Source organism: Glycine max, chromosome 17 (assembly GCF_000004515.6).
Source record: "Glycine max cultivar Williams 82 chromosome 17, Glycine_max_v4.0, whole genome shotgun sequence".
In the NCBI taxonomy this organism is placed as follows: domain Eukaryota; kingdom Viridiplantae; phylum Streptophyta; class Magnoliopsida; order Fabales; family Fabaceae; genus Glycine; species Glycine max.
Window position 1 is genome coordinate 313,504 of NC_038253.2, and position 18,706 is coordinate 332,209.

General features: G+C 25.9%; 1 protein-coding gene across 1 annotated transcript; it reads right to left on the minus strand.

Annotated features, from left to right (window-relative positions):
* Positions 1 to 4,721: 4,721 nt before the first annotated feature.
* LOC100792622 (NAC domain-containing protein 35) lies at positions 4,722 to 7,663 on the minus strand. Its single transcript, XM_003550412.5, has 3 exons — positions 6,750 to 7,663; positions 6,242 to 6,510; positions 4,722 to 5,669 (listed from the first exon to the last, which is right to left on the minus strand). Exons 1-3 carry the CDS (start codon positions 7,024 to 7,026, stop codon positions 5,004 to 5,006), a joined length of 1,212 nt encoding a protein of 403 aa, XP_003550460.1. The 5' UTR covers positions 7,027 to 7,663; the 3' UTR covers positions 4,722 to 5,003.
* Positions 7,664 to 18,706: the final 11,043 nt, after the last annotated feature.

Genomic DNA, 18,706 nt, shown 5'->3' on the forward strand with positions numbered 1-18,706 from the left:
AGTGAAAAAAATAAAACGGTAATTTCATTTTCAACGTAATGCTTTATTAAACAGAAAAGAAGAGAACCCCTATCTCCTCAATTATATGATTAGGATTAGGGCTTCTGCGTGGGTAATTATCATTCGCCAAAAATGACATCTTTGTTACCCAGCTATTGCGGGAAATATAGATATATTACTTATGAGAAATTAAAGCTGCGTACATTACTCAAATTTGTATTTGTATCAGTATCAGTATCAGGTACAGCTGTTGTCAGATTATATACCTAAAGTGTCCAACAACACAAGTGGTTTCTTGTCCTTTATTTTCTTCACGGGAAACACTGTGAGCCTCTGACCACACACTACACCCAAACTGTCTCCCATAACTACCTATTATAGATACTTACTATTTTCTGATGCAATTTTACATACATTTTCATTTTCAATTCTTCTAAATTTTAACCAATCCAAATATTTTTTATTTTAAACAAACGAATCTCAGATGGAATGGAACTGTCTGATAATTGTCTTTCCTTAAACATTTTTTACTTTTAAATTGAATCTGAAGTAAAAAGTAAAAACCTACATATACATGCTAGCCAAAAAAAAAAAAACCTAACTATGCCCAAGGGGATCTCTGCGCTAATAATTATGAAAACCTGCCGATTTTAATTAGTTATTTTTAAAATATTTCATATATTTTGAAAAACAAAATTGTGTTTTTTTCTTTCATATTATTGATTTTATTTAACATTTTAATGTATGCAGAAATATAAAAAAAAAACTTAAAATATAGTTTATCATATATATATATATATATATATATATATAATATTTTAAATAACATAAAATGAACATTTTTATCACACACTATGCAAACTTGCAGCCTAGACTTCAGCTGGCTACCAAACCTGATCCCATGCGTTCCAAACTTCCAATGCATACTTTTTAAAATAAAGATGGATGGACATCTCCATTTTAATGAACTTTTTAAAGAGATAAGATGAAAATGGAGTACATATGTATAGATAATATATGTGATAGAAAGAGAAATGATATGTATAATGTATTCCCATATTACAATTCTATTCTTTTTTTTTTACTTGTAAATTGCGATTCTCTTTTAATAATTGATAATCCAATTCATAACCCTAGCGAGACTCATTTCATTTATCCGGAGTCATGCTATAAAATTATCTTGTTTTTTTAATCTTTACTTACTACTTTTTTTTTTTATTATATCGCCTTTAGTTGTTTTCATATGTGTGAATACATATTAAAAAAATGCACATGCATTTATTCCAATATATATAACTTTTTTTTTAAAAAAATCTCCTTATTGTTTCTATAAAATACTGTTTTAAATATAACTACGTAAAGAAATATTAAAAAATATGACAAAGCATTGAAAAATGTTGCTTTTGGGGGGAAATTAAACAGTTTTCTAAACGATACTTATTTATATAAAAAAATACTATATGAAAAGTCAATGAAGCTTGTACACAATTCATTTTGAAATTTAGTTAATTAGAAAATATAAATTTAAATATAGTATTTTAAATTAAAAAATTAAAATACATGATCAAATTAAAAAGGAAAAATAATTTTATTTTATTAAAAAAATTAAAATAAAAACATCAATTATAAAGTAAAACATGTCAATGTTTACGTTAGAATACCTTAAAAAATAAGTTATACGTATTAAAATATAGTTTAATGTAATAGATAGAGTGAATATTGAGAGTGATTTTCATTTATTATGTTTAAGTTTTTTTATCACCACAATAATAGGCTTTTAAGATAAAACTCATAAAATTATTTTATTACCATTGATATATCTTTTAAGATGTTTATTATAAGAGAAAAAGAACTATATTGTATAGTGATATTGTAGAAAAGTTTTATAATATCATTCAATCACAAATAATAATTTATGATAAATTATTAATTTTTATGATAATTATTTTATAAATTATAAAAAATGATATCTAATTAGATGATAATATAAAATTATATATATATATATATATATATATATATATATATATATATATATATATATATATATATATATATAATTATAAAACTCTTATCATAAAACTCAACAAACATATATGATTATTTGCAATTAAACTACGGTATAAAATATTTTATAGTAAACTTTGTATATTTTATTTTTTTATACTTAACAATTTCTATTAATATTATGATATAATTAATGTTAATGCTTACAATTTAAATTTGTCAAACAAAAATTATATCGATAAAGACTAATCTAAGGTTCATTATTTTTTCTTCCAATGTTTCATTAATTATAAGCTCAAAAAGAAGTAAAAAAAAGCGGCATGCTAATAAATTGGACATCGATATTCAATACCATTAAGTCTTATGCTAATTTACATAGCTATATTTTTCTAAATCAGTTAACATTTCTGACCGTGAAAATATTAAAAGGACAGTTTTTATCAAAATAAATAAAAATACACTATTTTTCTATTCGAAGGTTTAAGTTTTATTTATATCCATCACAATTAAACTCTAAAAATTATAATATGTTATTTTTGTCAAATTTATTAATTCTATAGTAATTCGATGAAAAGATTGCCTTGAGTAAATAATAAATATTTGAAATATAATTAATTATAGTATTTTAGTGTATTGAGGTAAACTTATTCTGTAAATTAAATGAATAGTAAATATATATTATTATCTGTTTAATTCAAAATCATGTTAATTTAATTAGAAAATATCTTCAACTTTATATGAACAAAAATTATATTCACATGATAGAAACTTTACTTAAAACTAGTATACAAAATCACATTGGTATACATACCTAAAAAGATAATTAAATCATTTAATAAATATATTTTTATATATTACAAAGTGTTTGAAGAAATAAGCTTCACCTTACTAAAAATCCGACACTGTGTTTATAAATATCTGCTAAAATGTAGATGAAAAATCTATTTATATAATTGTTGACTAACTTCAAAGCATTTGGGTTAATTATTTTTTATTAGATGTTCTTTTATATACGATAAATTTAATATTTAGTTTAGATGACTTTAATTATTTGCAAGAAGGCATATTAATATTTATATAAAACATTTTATATGAAAACACGTCAATATATAAATTATAGAATTAAGCATATATAACACATGGAATGAATTTGTGGCACAAAAACTCACTAAATTACGCAGAGGAATATATAGATATATAAAAAAGAGAAATTAAGACAAATATAATTTATATAAAAAAAACTTATTATTATCATAATCACTTGATTAACTTTTTACAAAATATACGAATGTAAATATTTACTTCGACCACATTTAACGTGTAGGAGTAAATATATTTAAAAGTAAAACTTTACATCATTACATGTGAACATATTAATAATATCAAAAGTAATTAATAAGACAGATACATTTGTATTTTAAATATATGGCGTGTTATATGTGTTGCCAAATGTGTAAATCACTAAACTTAATTTATTTATACTAATTATGCTCTGTATTGTATAAATCATGAAACTAGTTAAGTAAATAAACAAGTTATGATATACTAATAAAATACATAACTCAACAAAGCATAGAAATATGGAAATTAATCATTGAGTGTGTGTGTGGAGAGAGAGTTAATCTCTATTGATTTTGAATAGATAATTGTCAGCAAATACAAACCCAATAATTAAATAATGAAGTCGTGCATCACTTAAAATATTATTGTTAAAGTTTTTTTAAAGTTAATCTCTACTGATTAAATGATATAGAACTGATGGATATATTAATTTCTTTTAAAGTTTTTTTTTTCAATATGTGATATATTACACTACTAATTTGTCTCTTAACCCATTGAATGGGAAATCTTTAATTTTTGTAATCTCTTTATATATGTTTTATATATCTAATAAATGGTACCAAAATGAAGTTACGAGTTTAAAGTTTAAACCTTATGTGATAAAACAAATAAATAGATTTCTTATTGTATCATTAATTATGAGTGTATATATAGTAGGAAAAAAAAAGATAGAAATAAAAAAATAGAAAATGATATATGCAATTTTTTTATCAGCAATATATGTAATAAGTGATGTGTAATGAGAAATAAAAATTAAAAAAATGAAGAGAGAGACAGGTAAGATATTCATGAAATTGAGGTTTGAAAAAATCAAAATTGATGTGATAACATCTCAAAATTCATGGACGCATTAACATCCATACTTGTGTAATTTATTCTGGAAAGCACCAGATCAATGCCCCAACGCTGCATTTTGTATAAATCCAACATGAAATGCCTTCAGCTTTCTAGTTAATTTGCACTGTAGTCGCATAGGTGCTAATTGAGAGATTTCCATTTCCCTACATTCACCAGCAGGAATGGTGCTACATGTATAAGTACGTGAGAAGGAGAGAGATCGAGGGGAATATATCCCCCTCGGATTTGGAACCCTAATATCACATTTATCATATGTTTTTCTACATTAAATAAACTGAAAACTGTGGCTGGAATCTCCTTTAACGATTTGGTATCTTATCTACATTGGGATTAGTTTAATTTGTTTGGATAAAACATCACTTTATGTAGCACTAATTAATCTCAGTGTTGCCGCGTTTTGAATTAAATAATGATTATGTCAAACTTAAATAGTCTAGGACAGAACTAACACAGTTCATTTTATATCAAAAAACTGGAAGCAACACTACCCAGCCTATACATCTACACAAAACGGGTAAGTGGGTAACTTCAAAATCAATTTTTACTGATAATAATAAAAAAAAAGAAAAGGTTTAAAACTCAAACCCTAAGAGTAATACATATTGATCATTGATCAAAATAAGTCATACAATTATCTTATTGAAATCTAAAATAAGATACGAGATTAATTAGAGAGTAACGAAAACGTACAACCTAGATAAAGTTGATAGCGGAAATTAGCACAGATAATTGTCTCTATCTATCTATATATATATGTATGTGCAGTTCACAGATAGCTAGATATAATTGACGAGTCATTACTTGAAGGACATGTTGCTGTACTCTTGATTTGGTGGCTCAGGGATTGGATTCCAGTCCCAGAGTCGGTCAGAGAAGGTGGGTGGAAGTGGATTTGGTAGCGAGCTGAGAGACACTACCGCTGAAGGTTGCATCAGCAAAGTGGAGAACTGATTGGGATGGCTTTGGCTTTGAACATTGTAGTACTGCTGTTGATAACTCATTAGCCTATTCAGATCATCCATATTCACCACTCCACTGTTGTTGGAACTGGAAGGCCCAGCAGAGAAGATTGTTGGAACATGTGCTGCAGCTTGCTTAGATTGCTGCTGCATCATCATCAAGCCTTCCTCATGATCCATTGGAACAACTGGAAGTGCCATTGTGGTGCTGAGTGCTCCCATTGCAGCACGGTAAGCAGCATTGTATTTGGAAAGTCCAAGAGCTGTGTTGACATCACTGCTTGCTTCCGTTTCATTAATTTTGTCAACTATGTGTTCAGTTGTTGGCGGCTTTAATTGTCCCACGAATCCCATGTTGATGTTGTGCTGAACCATTTCATTGTGCTTCTTATTATTGTCATGAGAAGCCCTTGACGAGGATGGCCTCGTTGGGAGGCAGCGAGGGAGGGAAGGATGGTCCTCCACTCCAGCTCTCTTGTACACACGGCAAAGCGATATCTCAGCCTGCAAATGTTAAGAGATTCATTTTGGTGAAAACGGAGCCATGAAAATGAATTTATGATGAGACTTCAAAATTCATGCATGCAGTCTCATAAATGTGTGTGAGAGAAAGTGAATTAATTAATAATGACAAACGGTGCTGGTTGTTTTGATTTTCTGCCAACTCTTTTTTTTTTTTTAAATCCCTCTTTCTATCACGTACTCATTAATTGTTCACCTCTCCATCTTGATCGAGAGTGTCTTGACTTTTGATCAGTGGCTGCAATAAGTTTCACGCAGCTATACTATTATGGTGTGCTATAGCTTTGAATCTAGCTTTGATTTTGGAAGTGAATCGAAGCATCGATATATAAAAGTTAGCTAGCTAAAGAAAACGATCAATCTCGAAAACCCAAACCCAAAACCAAGATGAATTACTTTAGGTTTAAAACTAACTAGGGTTGAATTATAAAACCAAATTAATTAAGACATGGCGGATTTATCATGGAAGAAAGAAGAAGGAGAAGAAGCTTAATTAAATATAAAGCACATACATATGTGGTATGTGGTATGTGGTATGTGGTACTAGCTAGTACCTTTTGATATCGTTCAGTTTCATGTTGCGGCAAGCGATACTCGTTCATAATCCAACTGGTTCGTATGCCTTTAGGAGCTTTCCCAGAATAGAAAACTAGGGTTTTCTTGAGGCCGATAGAGCGAAAATTCTCGGTTCGGATCATCCTATCAGCTCCTGTTGCCTTCCAATACCCAGAGGTAGTAACACGATTGGGACGATCACCGTTGCGATACTTCCTATCTCTGGGCACATAGAAGTACCACTCCTTCTCACCAATAGCTGCCAAGGCTGCTCATAACACACACACATACTTGATTAAAATTCAACAATCCGTGTGCACAATAAACATCTCAATTGAAATAAAAATATCTATATGTATGCGTAAGAGGGAAAAGTTAGCTATGTAGGAAAAAGATATAATATATATGTATATAAAATTAAAGAGAGATGGCAGAAAAAAGGGGGAGTTAGTTCCCAGAATTGCTTCAAGAAAAGGGAAGCTTTAATATATGTATGTGTATATATACCGGGAAGCTCCCAAGGGTCATAGCGATAAAGATCGAGGAAAGTAATAAGCTCAACGTTGAAACGCTTTCCCTCCACCTTACGGCGAAGGTAGAATTCCACGAGCTCTTCTTCAGTTGGGTGGAAGCGAAAGCCGGGCATGACCATGTCGTGCTCGTGATCATCATTATCGTCGACGTCGACGGGCTTGTTGGTGGTGGAGGCGGTGGTGGCATCCTCTTGGCTCTGGCTATGGCTGAGGCTCATGGTGGGTGATGAGTTTGCAGCTGCAATTGCCATTGACTCTATCTCTATGTATGTAAGTAAGTAACTAACAACTAGTATATAGTTAATCTCAGGCAGGGGCTACAACTACTACTACTACACTTTGCTTTGGCCTCACCTCTTTATACTCACAAAAGTAATATTTGTACGAATTTGGTGCTACACTAGTGTTAGGCAAAGATAAGAGACTGATGGTTAACATGACCACTACCACTGCTATATGCAAATGACGAAACTCAATTAACTTTTTTTTTTTTTTTAAATAAATTTTTGTCTTCCTCTTTCTCGCTCTAGAAAATGGGACGGATTTAATTTAAATTCAGAAAATAAAAAAAAAAAGGGAAGAGAGAAGAAACGAGGAGAGGAGTTAATAGAAACATCTACATAGCTTTCAAGCAGGCCCTACATGGGGAGAGGGCATACGCTAAGGTGTTTTTAAGATGAGAAAATGACTTTTCAAAAAGAGGACAGGGTGGCTACAGCCCCAAAGCGGTGCCCTTGGACCTTTCTTCCACCACCTACAAAAACACTTTGAAAAAAAATATATATATATTTATTTACCTTATATCTTCTATATATTTCTACCTTCACCAAAATATATTGTAAGTTTGTGTCACGAAATCATATATCTCACCTAAAACCCACTCACATCAGTTTTATCAAATAAAATATTCTTGTTTAAAAAACACTCGTGTGCTCTTTCTCTCTCCCCTCTTGTCTGTCTCTTTCGGATCGATAGATTATGTTATGTTAACTCTAAACTAAAACTGTTTTTTAACTAAAGCCAACTTTTCATTCACTATATATTTTTTTATTATCTGATCTCCCTCTGTATAGTAATATAAAAATCGAATATATGATGAATTCTCTATTACAAAGTCTCTTTTTTTATTAGATCAATAAATAAAATAAAAAACTTTCAAATAGGTTGTTATACTGCTGGGACTTTCATATGTTCCATGCAGCAAATTCTTGAGTATGTTGAATTGTTGATTTCGTTATTGCGTTAATTGGTTCTTTTTCCCGCCCGTACTTTAGCAGTTCACGTGCACCACATGAATCCTGTAAGTCTCATCAATTATGTATACGATGAAAATATCATAAAATCTTCAAGTTGGTCCTCCATAGTGATTAATCATGCATATATGGAAATTTAAAGTTATCTATTATGTTTATTGTGTACATGGATGTTTTTAAATTAAATTCAAAGTAAAAAAGGTTTTAAAAGTATTTTATTTTATTAAATAAGAATGGATATATAGATAGTGTTTTTAGAATTGAAAAAAAAATGAAGATAAATTATTTGAATATATTTGTATTAATATGCAGTGTATCTAAATTTAAAATTTAATAATCAAACTTAAATTAAGATTAACTAAGATTTTAATAATTTAAAAATTCAGTTAAAATTTTTAAAATAAAGATGTCTTCAATTTATATAGTATATTAAAACTCAAAACTTAAAATTTAAATAATAGCATTTGAGAGGAATAATAATTATAAGCTAAAAATGAAATTAGACATTCAAAATAGGAGAAACCATGCATGTCAGCATGTATCTCACTATTTATTCTATCATTTATCCATATTATTTTAATTCACTTCTTAATCATATTCATGCTGTCCACTCTGACTATTTTAAGACACTTTTTCAATATTTTTTATATATTCAAATTTGTTTTTAAGAATATTAATATAAATCATAGGAAATTAAGATAATAAAAATGAAAAATAAATTACCTAAAAAATATTTTTGTTTGCAAAATAAAATATAATCTATATTAAATTCTATAATTATATAATTTTAAGCCATTTTATATTTTTTAAATACTTCAACGAGTAATTTTTAAACATATAATGAGTTTTTTTAAACTTAAAAATAATTCTAAAATTAATTATTTTTTATATAAGTATTTTTCTTAAGAAACAAATAGAATTTGTTTCTTAAAATAAATAAAAATTATTTTTTAAGCAAAAATATTTTATACAAATATGTTAAAAAAAACAAAAAGTTATTTATTATTATTAAAATAAGCACTAAATTTAAAGAAATTGACCCAATTAGTAAGTTAGCTTCTAATTAAGATTTTAATTTAACTTTCGACTAGCAAGTCATGAGTTTAAAACTAAGTTATAAGCTATATAAACTAGCTTTTAAGTTAGCTATCAATTAGTTTTTTAGCTCGTAAAAGTTTTTTTTTCAAAAATAAATATTCAAATTCATATATAATATAAGACCGCATCAAAGGACATATTGTTTGTTTTATAACATTTTCACAATGGCAATTAAGTGGGAACTTCATGTATATCACTCAAAAAAATTGAAATTGAAATTTTATACTAGTTTAAAAGCAAGTATTCGTTACTTAACATAGTCTAAATGAGTTAACTAATTAAGTTTAGTACTTCAAACTTAAAATTTGAGCAATAAAAATATATTTCCTAACGAGTCAATTAAAAAATTAATTTAAGTTGTTTACAAACACAAAGTTTAAATTTAACTTAATTTTAAAAAAAATTATAAAAAAACTTCTTTATTTCTCAAAAAATAAAAAATTGACTTAATTTATTTATAACTTGATTGTCTTTTACTTTATCAAAAATTTCCTTGGAATATTTTTTATACGCTTAATAATTTAGTATTTAGACATTATCTGTGTATTGGAAATAAATTAAGTAAGAATATAGTGGATTTGTTCAAATGATGGATTCATATTAAAAGATGAATTATTTTTGTGATATTTTCACAATAATAAGCGACAAATTCCTTCATATATTAATAAATATTTTTTTACTAGTTTAAAAGTAAGAAATTTTTATTTAACATGATTTAAATGCATAAGTCAACTCAAGTTGAATATTTCAAACATAAACTTGACCTGTGAAAAAAAAATTACTTGATGAACCAAACTAAAAATTTTAAATTAACTTGTTTATAAAAGATAAATTCTAAATTATCTTATTTATTTCAATTATAATTGAATAGTCTTTATCGAAATTTTCTTGATTCGCTTTCTTGTTTAATAATTTACTACGTATTTAGAGGTTATCTTTATACTCAAAATAATAAAGATATAAATTAAAAATTATTTTGCATTCATGAGGATAATTTAAGATTAAGATATAAAATATTTAATGATGGAAATGATAATTTTTTTAAATAAAATAATAACGTTACTACTCATGTCTTCTTACATTTATATCACATGTCTTCTTACATTTCATAGAAAATCAATTTTTTTTCAATTAGTCATTCTTTTAAAAGAGATTTATACTTTCCTTAATTTTAATTAATACTCGTAGTTATTCCATTAACATTATACGTATTCAAATCATAAAAGGTTTACTAGAGAATAAATCCTTGGAAAGAGGCAAGAAGTTTTAATATGACTAAATTTTGAACCGAGATTAATTTCATAGTTAATTTGAATCAGTACAAATCTTAGAGTATATTAAAAGGATATAAATTTTTTCACATAATTAATTAAATATTTAAGTTTTAATAAATAATTATTTAATAAATAATAATTTTTAAAAATATTTGCTATTAATTCTATGAATAAAATTATATATATGATCTACTACTAAAAAAATTAAAGCAAATAACAATTCAAAAATATATTTTTCATATATATATATTTTCCTTTATTAATATTTTTTTTAAAAAAAAACTCATACACAAAAGGTCATAAGGAAGGGGGACCAAGGCCATGCTTGCTTCTCTCTTGGATATGTTTCTAACTCGAAGGAAAGATTGACTTAAGGATAAAACAACTAATTAAAGCATAAGCTTTATGATCATTAATAAAAATATATTTTCTTTTAGTTTTTATAAAACAAAAACTTCAAAATAAATATATTTTTGTTAAAATTTGATTTAAACCTCCCTTATTATTAGTCCAGCCTATCTAAAGAATTAAAGTTTTTAAAAATATCTCAACATCTCAAAAACAAAAGATTTAATTAAGGTGATTATAAAAAAACAGAGATAACATCACATGATAACACGCGACAAACACAATAAAATCACATTTTTTAAATCTTATCATATCTAAATTTTATAAATCCAACGATATTATTCTTCTAAAGAAACTCGTGTGATATTATTACGATGGAAACAACATTTTATATAATTTAGTCTGTCATCATAACTATGGTAATTATTTATTTATATTTTAAATAGCATGTCACCTGTTAAAATCAATAAAGTACGTAAGAAAATTAATCATTAATTATGTTTTAGTTGTGTATATTTTGTAAGCTTAATTTATGTACTTTTTTGAAAACGTTAGATTTAATTAATGGGTATATTGATCAAATTTTTTTATTAGAAAGTTATTTAATGCATCATTGTATACTAAATTTGAGAATTGATTTGATCCCATCCTATTTATAAATTATCAATAAAATATTTTTTTTATAAAAAAATGGGATTATCAATAAAATAGTCTTTTTTCATCCATTTCAAAAATACACATACAATATACGAGATACTCATTACTTAAACTAATAAAATACAGAAATTAATAAGAAAAACTAATTAATTTTAATTAGAGGAAAGACCATAGATCTAAAAATTAAAATTAAAATCTTTGATCAGTTAAAACTGCTCCCACTTTTTTCATGAGTGAGTTTGAAATCTCCTTAAGCTATTTTTTTTTTCGTTTGTTGGATAATTTTTCTCTCTAGGAAATTCTTTCTTGCCTAAGAGTTAATTGAGTTGTTGGGTGAAAAAGTTTGCGATTCAGGATCTTTTGAGGTGAACCTCAGTTGATAACTTCAGTATGTTGCTGCCTATTCGGTAGCATTGTGTCCTCTTTATTCTACCATTTTCCAAAACTAAAAAAAAAAAAAAAGTAGCCATTTAGTTACTCGTAAATAATTATTGATTAATTAATATACTTGAGCATGCGATCATCTTAAATTCCTTCTTTAGTCATTTCTATACGAATCCAAATTCAAACTGTAATTAACAAGAATAAAACTTCAATAAAATAAATTATCTAAAGTACAATCAACATGAAATTGAATCTCTACAATAAATTATTACCTTATAAATGTCTATGTAACTTAGTTCATTACAATTGTAACAAGCTAACTCGAAGAAATATTATTTACAAATTCTATCCAAAAACGTACGATTTAGATTGAGGACTTGCATATAATCACAGTCAAACTTTTCTCGAGGCTTATATGATTTAAAAGAAGAAGAAGAAAAAACATATAATATAAAATCCAAGCCATAAGATTGGCACCTTAATTCATATGAAATATATATGTATGTTGAACAGATATTGTCTTATTGATGAGAAATGGTACATTGTTTATTGATAATTATAAAATAATATTTTCATTTTTATTTTGTATCAAACTTTTATCTTTAAATTATATTATTTTTATAATTATAAATAAATAAAAAGTAAATGGCCGTATAAAATTTACTTCCCACTTTTCTTCTCATAATTGCTATTAAACTTTAATCCCAAAAAGTCTTAGATGTGATGTGGTTTTAGAAGTATGTGCAAGCTAGTTGTAATAATAAAACAAATAGCAAGAAAAGCTTGCGTTGACAATTTGACATCGAATTTCTTGGTGCGATGCATATTATAACGGCTCGAGTGAGATGCGAGGGATGAAGAAATCTTGTGAGGTTAATTAGCTGGTGCCCGCTTGCAGTTTTGTGGTCACCAATTATAGGATTTAGGATTAGGATAGGTTAAATGTAACGATGACAAATGCATTAATTAACACTGGAACCCTTATATTTTCTGAGGTTAATTAGCATTCTCACATGGTTAGCTTCAGACTAAATTTAGCTAATTAAGAATACCTCCAGCTGATATATAAAGATGGCCAATAATTAATTATTTACTTCACATGGTGGAGAGCGTTTAAGTTAATCAGTGTGCAATTCATTTATGTAATTGCTGATCAACTGATTTGTTAAGAGTAAAATATATATTTATTAAGTTAGAGAATTTAAATAAAATTCTTAATAATTAAACTTTGAAAAATTGACGAAATTTGAATTTGAAGCTGGCTCTTTGATGATTCTAGTTTCATTTGTTTTTTTTATAAAAAAAATAGAATTTTAGTAATCTTAAACAAATTAAAAAAAAGTACTTGCGTACGCATCAGTCATCACCATTAAAATCAAATAATATTTGTTCTCAAAGAAATTATATATGAATATAGTTTGCAAAATGTTTTTTCGTCCAAGATCAAACCTTTGTTTTAAACGGATCTAAGCGTTCACCTTGTACATATCATAACGTGATTGTCATTAATTGGATGTAGGTAGCTAGGCAGCAATTAATCGCGCCAATCGCTAATAAAAATTGTCATTTTCATGTTAGGTGTAGCTTTCCTTTCTAAAAATAAAATCTAAGAACTTACGTGTTTAATTAATAAATTAAAAGCTTTACGAACCTAATCTAAATCTTCCCGATTTATAATTAAAACACGAATTATATAATTTCGCATGCCATCTAAGAAAAAAAGGCATATTTTTTGAAAATGTAGTGTTTGACGGTAATTGTTATTTAATTAGTAATTTTTATGTGATATCTTAATTAAAAAAAAATATTTCCAAAGTAATGAATGATTAATTGATATTAATTAAATAGTTAAGTAAATAAAATACCATTATTACAAAATTAATTAAAGTGACTGATATTAAAATTATTTCAATAAATATTGTGTGAAAATAATAATATATGAAAAAATTTAAAAATATAAGTGCAAAAAAAAAAAAAGTATTTAACATATTCCTAAGAATTGAGAATTGTGGGGATACAATAAAGAAGTGGAGTGAATTAATTTGAGTCAAAGCAGGAATGAAATTATTGTATGGTGTCATTGAATAAAGCATGTGGTGTACTTATAAATTAGTCGGATGGAGCAAAATCATAAGATCCAGATGCAATAAGGAAATTGGAAGGGAGGTGAGTGGGGCAGCGTAGAATCAAAATTTCTGGCAGATGTGGGAATGGGTTGGCTAACGTTTATACTTTATAGTATGGGCATATATAAATGTATATCTATGGAATGGAAGAGTCAAGAGAAACCCGTGACCACTCCCTTCTCTTCCAGTCTTGACAACAACAACTCACTTTGTTTTCTTTTTTATATTTTATCTTCTTCTTCAATTCATTTTCATTTTTTCTTTAATATTTATATGTGTTGAATAGGTAATTTAAAACAAAATAATCAGATATTAATTTTATTTGCTCAATTAACTTTTTTTTTGAAAAAATGTAAATTATATTAAATCCAAAATGATACAATAATAAACGGGGCATACCCCGCAGTTAAAGAAAATCAAAAGTCTCCCTAATACAAGAAGATATATATCAAGATGCTAAAACAAATGCAACAGGTGCGCTTATCTATACATAAGAAACTTAATCTTGCTAATAACCTCTATTACAAAAAATTGATAATCTTCAAAAATCAGTTTATTCCTAGACTGCAGTAGACTGTAATTGCTATAGCCAGACAACGTATTTTTTCTTGAACACCTGATGTGGATCTGTCCCTAATTAAAGAGTCAATAATGCGTTGTAGTAAAGAAGTGAAACGCATGCGGAAAGGAGTCAAATCACGAATGTGAGCCCAAACTTTGAGAGATTTCCTACAAAAAAAAAGAACGAATGAACATTTGACTTAGACTCATTTGAACATAAAGGGTAGAGGAAAACCTTGTTCAAAAAAGCAACTTTGTCAAGAGTAAGCAGCTGATTCCTTTTAGCAAGCCACAGAATGAAAGACATCTTAGGGGAGTTTGCTGGGTTCCATATAACAGAACAACAACTAACATTAGGCTTGACACCTCTAATGTATTCATAGACTTTGCCAACAAGCAATTGTTCATTCATGCTCCAAGATTAAATCCTCTTTTTGACATCTTCTGTACTTAGCTCAATTAACTTTTTTAACCTTGTAATAAGGGGTTCATACTTTTAGTTTAATGCAAATTTTTTAATCCTTGTGATGTCTAAATGTTTATATTATTTTTTTTTTGTCTTTGTCATCAAATTTCATTACAAAAACAATTATGTAACTTATAAACTTCCACACGTCTTTACTACATAGGTCAAAAGTGTCACCTCATCAAATAAATTATGTGTATATATCATATAACTGAGTTTTACATTATTATTTTACTTTTTCAATTATTTTGTTAAATTTTGGATATTGAAATAAAATAAAACATTACAAGATTCACAAACCAAAAAAATAATTTAAATGGATTGTAAGTAAAAAAGTGACATATTTACATGAAAATAAAAATATATTTAAATCATAAATTAAATATTAAAATATTTTTCTCCCTGATCCGTTGGCTAATAAACCCTCCCCCCTTCTTGGCTTCTAGAAAGATAATCAATATCAATGTGTAGAACTCAATCACACACAACTTCATTTGTTGTGTTTGATAGTGTTAATAATTGTGTGAATTATTTTTAATGGTGAAAATTGCATAATAAACTTCAGGACGTGGAGTTTTAAACATAGAATGAGATTAAAAGATGTACACTTTCTTATGTTGTAGTCTTATATTTATTCAAATTAATATATATTTCAGTATATAAATTTTATTTTGATGCATTATTATCTTCTAAGTTTTCCACACACACATAAAATCATTTAAAAAAATATGTGATTATGATAAATTATTTAAAAGTACTATATAACAAATTATTAAAAAGTATAATAAAGTATTTTTTCTTATATAAAAAATTTAATTATAATTTAAATAACCCCTCATAGTCATAGGTTATATTCTAAACGAACTTTGAATATGAAACACAAAAAAAGAAATCCTCAGATACTTTTTGTATTTATTAGATTGACAATTGCAAATTTGCAGGATGAACATAATTGAGTCCCATCAACTTTATCACCGGAGTGATCGTTATCATACCCGATCTCTCTTTTCACAAAAGCCAAAAAATATAACTAAAAGAACACCGTCGAAAAGAAAAAAATAAACTAATTTATATTAATAGTTTTTATTTAATAAAAATATTTTTTAACATAAAAAAATCATATCAACGATATAATATTTTATATTGCATATTTAATTTATTAATAATATGTACCATATTTATATTAATTTTATTAATGTAATGTATTATACTATTAATACAAATTTACAATACGTATATTTATAATGGATATTAAATGTTTACAAAGATGATTGCATCTGATATTAACCTAATCTCAAAATGTTAGAATATGATTTATTTTTTCATTTATATATTTTAACAAGGATATTCTTACTTTTTTTTATTACTTCCACGTAACATAAGAAATATGAATCGGAGAGTAAATAATAAAAATATGAATGCTTATATTTAATTGCTGACAATCATCCAAGTTTAGCCACGTGTACGTTAGAAATTTCTTGTCGTGTAAAAGCCAAAGCGTGTCGTATAATGATGAGAAGCATGCATCGTCCATCAGACCCTCTGTTTAGACTTTGGACTGTCCACAATCTTCAAACCCCACTTTCCCAGTTCTCTCTCTCACACACACAGAGTTATTTATTTATTTTTAATTAAATTAATAATTTCTTTATTTAACGTAAATATTTGTAAATACAATAAATATTATTTTAAAAATATATACATTTAAGGAAAAATAGTCTTAATCATCAAATATAATTTATTAAAATGTAAAAACACATGCATTTTCACTTTGAACTTTGAAACTTTTTGCTTTGTTTTGAACTTTGAAACTTGTTAAACATATATATTTTAATCCCTGAATTTTTTTTTTAGCAATAAATTGTAAACATCGCGAACTCTATTTCATACTCATTGAAGGAATCTAAATATTGATTCAAACAATTAAAGATATTAAATATATAATTTGATTGAATAACTGATTAAAGACAAAAAGATTTATCCGTTTAACATAAAAAGTAAAAAAAAAAAAGGTATAAAATGAGAAAAATATATGATTATATAAAAATTATTTCATTTATTTAATCATGAAAATTGAATTTATAATATAAGAGTGAACATATTAATAAATTAATTGTTTTAAAAAATCAATACGAGAATGAGCATACGTATAAAAATCTTGAAAAAAAAGCATCTGGAAATGGTTGTAAGTTGCAGGTAGGTGGAAGGTAAGTCACAAATGGTCTGAGGAAGCGACCGACTAAATTTTGTTCAACACTTTGTCTTTTCTCTAAGTCTTCAGAGAATCAAAGAAAAGCATTCGAGATTCCTCTCTTGACTTTGAGAGGCTGCTTCCATATGCATACAAAAAGTTGAGAGAGCATTTTCCACAAAAATTCAAATAAAAGAATTTTCTGAAGAAAATCACGTACAAACCGCGTTCCTTAATTTGTATTTGTCAATATTACTATAAAATATACCTTATTTAAGTCTTATACTTATTTGATTTTATAATTACTTATACATAATATTAAGATTGATATATTATATTAATAAATTATATTCATCTCAGTCTAATTAATCTCATATATTAATATTAAAAAAAATTCTCATATATTATATGCATTATAGCCATTATCATGTGATAAAAAGAGAAAAAAATAAGGATAAATTATTCATTTATTACTTATAGTTTCATGATTCGTATATTTTATTCTCTATAGTTTGAAAGTGATTTTTTAGTCTCTATAAGTTAAAAGTGATTTTTTTAATCCCTACAGATTAAAAGTAATTTTTTAGTCTTTATAATTTGTATTTTAATTCTCTTTTAATTCCTGTAATTTGTAATATTTTTAGTCCCTAAAATTTATATTTTAATTACCTTTTAGTCCTTATTATAAAAAAATATAAAAATAAATAATTACAAATTAGTTATAAATTATCAACTAATTTTTATTATAAATTATCTTATGATAAATTAGTTATGAATTAATACAAATAATGAAACTATAGAGACTAAAAAGTATAAATGATGAAATTATAGGAAACAAAATGATAATTAAAAAAAATAAAAATGATAGATGTTAATTAACTTTTTGAAAAAAGTGGATGTTCAAATAATCTTGATAGTTGAAATAGGGAGTTTCGTGATACCCTCTTATAGATTGGTGTGAATCATTCAGCATTTGCTAGGCATAAGATATAGCTCCAAAATAAGGATATATTAATTTTCTATTTAAGAAAATTATAAAATAGGACCATACATGGTATTATTAGTAAAAAAATTTGACTAAGAAAATCATAAATTCTATTATTTTTTAAATTTTAATTTAAAGACATTATCATACTTTATCATTTAACTTAAAAAATAAAAATATTTCTCACATATATAAGAGAGAATCATGGAAAAAAGATGAGAGAGAAAAAAATATTTTTATTTTTAAATTATATGATAAAATACCACAATATCCTTAAATTAAAATTTGGAAAATAAAATCATCAATAATTTTATAGTCTACAATTTTTGTGTTGAATGTTAATGCACTCTAATTAGGGTAGATATTAACATTATCACACATATATATATATATATATATATATATATATATATATATATATATATATATATATATATATATATATATATATATATATATATATATATATATATATATATATATATATATATATGTATATATATATATATATATATAAACATTTTTTTCCACAAACATATTTGATTATGATTATAAATATAAAAATATATAATTTCTGTTCTTTGCAAT